Genomic DNA, 7,217 nt, shown 5'->3' with positions numbered 1-7,217 from the left:
CTGAAGCACTGTTCAGGTAACAAATGTGCTGGCTGGGGAACAGAGATCCCCAAAAAAGAAAAGGTCCTGACTGTAGGAGCAAAACCACGGTACTCACACGAGGCTCCATGATGGCAGGAACCTGTTCCAGTTTCAGGGGATAATGATGTTACTGGTTTAGACATAAGCAATTATTTCCCCCTCCACACACACACAAAATCAACAAGGAACAGATTTTCAAGAGGGCAAGGGCAGAGTCAGCTGCTCCTTTCTGCTTTGTACTTGAGATCTCCAAGCTATGCAAACTGCTGTGGTTTGGGGTTTCATGGTGCTTTCTTTTTAAATTCTTACCTGGGAGCCCTCATCACACAAAGGACTGTTGAAAAAGGAAAGAATGATCTGGAAAATCCTCTGGTAGTCATAAAGCTCATAGCAGTGCTTGTCACGCAGCCCTTCCCCAAGAAATCTGAGGATCCACTCACGCTCTGTTTTGTACTGGAAGCCACAGAGAAAAATACCACTATTACACATTTAGACATTCCCAAATAATACCTGCTCCTAAGAGCACAAAACCCTGGTTCCCTGTGAGTGCCAGCTCAGGGCTTACCACGGCTTGTTCTGGACCTTTCCATTTCCATTCCTATCAAATTTAATCACTAACATCCATCAGGAACAGTCAGTCTGCAGCCCAAACATGCAGTGGAAACGGAATTTTAAATGTTGCTGTTACTAAAACACTTGAGTTGAAGTCAACGTTACTAATCTAACCTCAAAGATGAACGTAAACTAGCTGGGGCAGAACATTCTGCTTATTGTGCTCACAGAGCACACACAGCACAACTCATTGTGTGTTAGTATGAAGAAAACAACAAAAATCCTGCAGAAATAACATTTTTAATTCCAACACGAAACAAAACAAAGATGCCTCTAATTAACCACCTGTGGGAGAACGAGATTTCATTATATTTTTATGGTGTTTTACTATAAATTTCTGAAGAATTACTGGATACCTAAAATGGGACTCTTACCTCAAAATCAAAACTGTAGAAAAGCTGGAAAAAACCTGGTACTTTCCTCAGGTCCAAATACTGGTGTGACAGAAGGAATCTGTTTACCTTTATATACATGTGCTCCTCTGTGAAGAGAAAAAGCTGTTATTGTGGAGGAGGACAACGTTCCCAATCCACAACCATGGACAACAACAAATGGAAGCTGTACTGTGCTGTAGTGTTCCAAGCTAGGAGAACAGCCCAGGAACTGCAGAAGGCCTTTGCTCTGAGGCTCATGATATTGCTGCCCATCCCTCCCCTTTTCTTCCCCAGAATGAAAAGCTCAGTCGAGAGTGAATGAGCACAAAGCAGGTGAGGAGATCAGCATTCCTCATGGCTTTGTCTTTCACCCTCGCAGTGACACACGCAGGAAGTGCCAGTACCTGGCTTCAGGATCTGCTGTGCCACACGAGCAATGTAGAGGGTCAGGGAGAAGGTGAACCTGAGGTTTGGCTGCCCAATTCCATTCTGCACAGCATCCAAGAGATACAGCAACTGCAAGAGCCCAGGGAGAGAAGCCTGAACCATAGCCCAAATGAACACAACAGGAGCATGAATACATAAATCAGCTTCTGGGACATTTCACAGGCCGTAGGTCAAATATCAATTCCATCAAGATTTCCATTCCTACAAACAAAATTCCTAAGAATTTCTAAAACACATTTCCCACTTTCTCTCTCCATTGATTATAACAGGAGGAAACACAAAGCAGTAGAGGAGAAACGATGGGAGAGAGGATAAAAAGCTGCTTTTAGCTCTCTCACCACATGCATGTAGATGGATGAGCAAGGCAACATCTCTCCAACGCACGTCCATGCCCTACGAGGTCTCACCTGCCAAACTGGCAACGGAGCTGAGCCTTACCTGGCTCTTCTCTCGAAAGCGAGCCCCTTCCAGATGGGAGCGGAAGGAAGCCAGGACAAAATACGCAGCCGCTCTCATGTTGGAGTCGTAGCTGCTGAGGGCAGCCACTGTGAGACCCAGGGCATTAACTTCCACAAACTTGTGACATGCCACCACACACTCTGTGGGGGGACAGGGGGAAAAGAGACAGAAAGCACCCAGTGTGTTAGTACTGACATGTCCCAGTGTAACAGCACTACAATCCTTAACATTTCTGTTCATGAGCACCCATTTCTGGCTCTACCCTCACAAACTACGACCTCGGCAGATGCTGAAGACTCCTCCAGCTGATAAAAGGCTTTGGCAATTCACTCTGAACAGGAATTCTTTACCTGAGCTGAAATTCATGGGGCTGTTCTCATTTATGCGGGACAGAGATGATCCTGCCTGCTAGGCCATGCAAAGTTAGGGGTAAATTCTGTAAAGACATCTTGTATCTCACTGTTTTTGGAAAGCTGAGTACAAAGAGCAACAAGAAGGAAAATTCATCTCTCCAGAGCATTTTTGGGTGCCTGAAAGACCAGCACTAAAAAGCTTCTGTAACAGAAAGGGCAGGAGAATAACACACAAATAGCCCATAAACCACAGCAGCTGTCCCTGTGCAGGCACAAGTGACTCTGCTGGTAGGCCTGTTCTGAGCCAAGTACTCAGCTGTACCCCGAGCCCTTCTGGGTAAAACAAAATCCAGCAATGGCCAGAAAACAGCCCAACAGGAAACACACCCTCCAATGTAACACTTATCTTCCACAGCACTTTGCCACCAGGATTTGGAGTTTCTCCTTTCAGGGCTTGTGTCCTGTGTGTTTTGAAGGGTTTGTGCCATTTCTACCCACTGATGGCTAGAAATGACTTGGTACGAAACTTCCACCTTATCTCCAGGAATGGCACCTCAGTGGTATTTCACCAGCTACAAATGTACTGTGAGTTTAGCAATAATATCAATGTATTTTCTTGCAACCCACACTGAAGGTCACTGAGGAAGTTTCTAGAAACAAATATTCCTATTTAAGAAGGGGCTGCAATCTTACTGCCAAGTACCTACATTTGGTCCACCGATTTCCTCCCCTATCACTGCGCACACAAACTAGGGTTCGTGTGTACATACATATCTATATATATATATGTAAAAAAATCACAGATTATTTCTGTCCCTGCACCAGCACCTGGGCTGTTTCTCTCTTTTCTCAACTGCTAAAACTTCTAAAACTCAACTGCATGCCTGGCAGTTTCTTACCCAGCTCTGCTGGTTATGGGCATGGTAAAGCAGGGTCTCCACTTCCCCACCAGCCACTGCCATTTGTCCCAGAGTCACCACTCTGGCTGTCCTTCAGGCTGCAGGTCTGGGGAACTGCTGATGTGCACTAACCATTCACGCCGTGGAGTAGGGTCACAGAAAGAAATCCAAGGTTCTCACTTCAGCAGTCCACAGGAAGATTTATTTGGAAAACTTTTTTTTACTGAAAACATGCAGTGGTAATATTTTCCATCCTGCTGACCCTGGAGAGTGCATTCAACAACTAACATAAAATAACAAGCTGCTATTAAAAAAAAATCCCAATTTAATTATATGTCTGACATACAGCTTGTTTCAGGGACCTTGAGAACCAGGATGGAAAAGCTTTCCACAAGATGCTTATCAGAGCTAAAGATAGATAGAACTTGCTATCTGCCCAACTCCAGACTTACTTTTTCCTCAGCGAGCATTAAACACCGTGCAAGAAGTTCATGTTTATAAATTCAGACGGCACTGTGCAGCCAGTACAAAGAGCAAATAAATAAAGAACTGGGAATTCCAAGAGCAGCTGACATGGTTTATGAGCACCATGGGACTTGGACTCCTAAACCACTTGGGCCCTTTAAAAATGCCCCTCTTAGGACACAGACTCTCACTCTCTGTGGAGCAGCTAAGAGGGCTATTTTTCTCCTCTCCAGGTTCAGATTCAGGATAGCCTCTGTCTTTCCAGCTCCACAAGAACATGATGTGCAGCAGTTCCCTCAGCCTTGGTGCTTCCCACATTAGCAGCCACCACCTGGCTGCAGTGCTGCTGGGGCTGCCACAGACACCAAATCCCTCCCTCCATGGGGTGGGTGTTGCTGGCAGAGCATCCTTTTTCCAGCTATCAACACTAGGTTCCAAAGACACCAGTTGTCCATGTTCTTCATCCCTGTGCCCCTCAAAGGCCCAGCATTAACTGGAATGCGTAAGAACCTTCAACTGCAAAATGTCAAATAGCTCTGGTTCCTTTTCTCCTCTGAGGACTTAAAGACAGTTCTTTTCCTGCTGCCAGGATTATACAGAGCAGTTCAAACCATAGCTAAGGACAGGCTAAGCACACCCAAACAGGTGCTGTACTTGCAGGGGTCTGGGTGAACAAAGGACTGTGTGATTTCACTGACAGACACTAACAGCCTGCCAATTGCTTCCTAAATTATTGCTATGGAAAGCCAAATCTAGCAGTAACTACACAGTGCTTAAGCATAACCCACACAGGGAGAGAGCTGGTTAGGAAATCCCTTAGGGTTCTTGTCTCCCTTTGACCTGAGGGCTCTCTCCAGGGACAGTGTGTCTGTGGAGCACAGCAGGGATGTACATGTGCAAAGCAGAGTCATGTCGGACAAGAAACTTGCTGATACTTCAGAGCCTATTTGTGACACACACTGGCCTCATGCCCATCTGTCTGGTGGAAAATGAGTTGACTGAAGTTTCCCTGTTCTATAACCACAGCCTGTAACAGGCCAGATCTCCAGCCAATTCAGTCACAGCCCTCACAGTAGTTTGTTTCTTTCCTCTAAAGTCAGGCACAAATTCCTTGCAGTGTTAGCTCTTGGATCAGGGATAACAGAGTTCCAGGTGCAGCTCCTGAAGCAGAGCAACCTGACACTAAATACTAAAGACAAACACTCACTTTACCTGGTCTGGTGAGTTCACTGAAGAGCTGAAGTAGAAAACAAGGATCATAGAAGTCATCAAGGCTCTTGACTGTTTCATCTTTATATAGTGACTCTTGTATCCCCTGAGACCAAATCCAAACCAGTATTTGTAAGGAACAACATCAATTTCAAGCTTGGCTTCAAACTTCCAAAACCACCTCATCCCATTATAAACCACTTGATACTACACCTTGTAAAATATGATGGAACACAGGGTGAGACTTGCTTGTGTTTAAACCTGGCTTTCACTGTGAGGGTACATCCACAACTATTTCCCCTGACCAGCACCAGCAGGTAAAGAAGCATGTCAGCAAACCATAAGAAAGGCTGGAGAGCCCACTGACAGCGGATCCTTGGGCTGACCAGTCCCAATCTCACATACATGACAACCTTTGCAATGCACAATCACCCCTGCTGACAAGATGTGGCCCATATCTTGCAATTAATTTGAAAAGGCTCCTAAAGAACTAATTCCAGTCCTCCTATGAATTGAAATAACTCTCCTGAAGGAAACAAACTGCAATGTATTACATGGATGCAAGAATGCCTCAAGGCTCTTTGTGCACATCCAAAGAAGGGTAACCATGGACAGGCTGAATCAAAAGCACCTGTGATGGCAGCAGCCGGCGATGCTGAGGGAACGACAGAATCGTCTTCATCATCATCTCTCGATCCAGCAGACACAGAATCTCCTCCATGCTTGGCTGCTGCCACAGGGACTTGCCCAAACTCTTGCAAGTCTTGTGATGCTCCACAGCAGCTGGACCCCACAGAAGGATCCTAAAACATTGATAAAGGTAAAGGCATTAGGCAACAGAGCCAAAAGCAATTACAAAGGAGATCAATTAGTACTGAAATTTTGTCTTCACTTGTAGTTATTACCCTGTGGGACTTGAAACTAGAACTCGTTTCCCTGGCAACACCTTTTCCATCCATCCCAAAGCTTTTCAAATTCAGTCTGAGCATAACTCTGCCCTCCCCGCCCTCCCTGTCCATCCAAGTCAGAATGTATCTGTTCAGAAGTACCTATGGATTTAAGCTGTAAGTGCAGGTAAGAATGACAGCAGCTGCATGAAGGGACATGGATCCAGACCTGCCTCAGCTGCCTGAGCCAGTGCTCTTGCACTGCTGGTGGTATTTCAGCCCCTACCTCCAGGACAGAAAAGGGCACGTGAGGAAGGCAGACCAAACCAGAACTGTTGGCAACAGACTTTCCTGTGGACGCTTGGGCACAGGAAAGGGGAAAAGTCCACTAGGGACTTATGTTTCAGCCTCCCAACTGTGAGGAGACCCCTATAGTGGGGTCCCAATTATGGAGAGTGAGGGACTCCAGAAATGAGACATTCCTTCATCTAACCCACAGACACCCAAAACAACACAAGAGAATTCTCTTGTTTAGGCAACACAAGAGAATTACATTAAGAATAGGAAATACATAGGAAAAAAACGTTTCCAAAAGCAACATTCACCTTTAGGTTTGACCTTGTTCACTGTCTCCTTCATTTAAAAATGAGAGCCTGGAAAAACAGCAGTTGTGAGACTATCTGTGTGTAGTCTGCCCAAGAAAGTCAGGTGCTCACCTTACCTGGAGTTTATAAGACTTTGATTATTCTTCTCATACAACTGAAGCAGCAGCAGTATCTTCTGATCTAAAACCCAAGATTGAACCCAAAGTTAGTGACCTGTGGAGACAAGTACAAGATGCAGAAGGAAGTGCCTTTGCCAGGCTGCCACTCACCCACAGCACTCAGTGTGGCCCCGTAGGCTCCCAGCAGCACGGGGAGGTGACTGCTCCCACAGAGAGAGGGGCTGAGCTGCACAGCTGTCAGCAGAATGTCCACCAGCGCCTCTGGAACAAGCACAGCCTGAGCCCTGCAGCTCTCAAGTCGCACAGAACACAAATAAACACTCCCAGACCCACTCCCAATGGATGCACACACAACACTGGGCATTTTACATCAACGTCTGTCTCTAGAGATACCACAGCCCATTTCTCCAATACACTAAAGGGTGATTATGATGCATTTAATTCAAGAGAACATCTTAAAACAGTATTCCCAAGCTGAACATACAAGTCCCATGGCCAGGTGAGGTCCCCAGGGTGGAACACACTACTCTGCAGAAGCTTTCCATGTGTACACACCCACTCTCTGGTTAAAAAGGAGTGCTGTACCCTATCTTGCCACAGCTCCACTCCTTCCTCCCCCACAAGGGCATCTGGAATGAGCTCAGGAGTTGCACAGAGAAAGGCAGACATCCCAGCAACCTCCTAAAGGACTCCAGAATTCACAGCAAAAACTTGTAAGTCCCCACTGCACCTGCAGTGACTACCAGAATGCTTCTGCACTGTGCATT

The 7,217-nt window shown here is 46.0% G+C and overlaps 1 protein-coding gene across 1 annotated transcript in view; it reads right to left on the bottom strand.

Annotated features, from left to right (window-relative positions):
* Positions 1 to 7,217, bottom strand: part of URB1 (URB1 ribosome biogenesis 1 homolog (S. cerevisiae)) — a gene marked incomplete at its 5' end in the record, with an annotated part of 42,210 nt that overhangs the window by 4,589 nt on the left and 30,404 nt on the right. The window contains 8 exons of the mRNA XM_017727075.1: positions 331 to 474; positions 1,008 to 1,114; positions 1,412 to 1,523; positions 1,893 to 2,053; positions 4,843 to 4,945; positions 5,471 to 5,642; positions 6,448 to 6,511; positions 6,601 to 6,711. Coding sequence (XP_017582564.1) covers positions 331 to 474; positions 1,008 to 1,114; positions 1,412 to 1,523; positions 1,893 to 2,053; positions 4,843 to 4,945; positions 5,471 to 5,642; positions 6,448 to 6,511; positions 6,601 to 6,711 — 974 coding nt within the window. The remainder of the gene's footprint in view (positions 1 to 330; positions 475 to 1,007; positions 1,115 to 1,411; positions 1,524 to 1,892; positions 2,054 to 4,842; positions 4,946 to 5,470; positions 5,643 to 6,447; positions 6,512 to 6,600; positions 6,712 to 7,217) is intronic.

This window comes from Corvus brachyrhynchos, unplaced genomic scaffold (genome assembly GCF_000691975.1).
Source record: "Corvus brachyrhynchos isolate BGI_N302 unplaced genomic scaffold, ASM69197v1 scaffold412, whole genome shotgun sequence".
NCBI lineage: Eukaryota > Metazoa > Chordata > Aves > Passeriformes > Corvidae > Corvus > Corvus brachyrhynchos.
The sequence above is the reverse complement of the archived record's forward strand: the minus strand, read 5'-3'. Positions and strand labels throughout refer to the sequence as shown.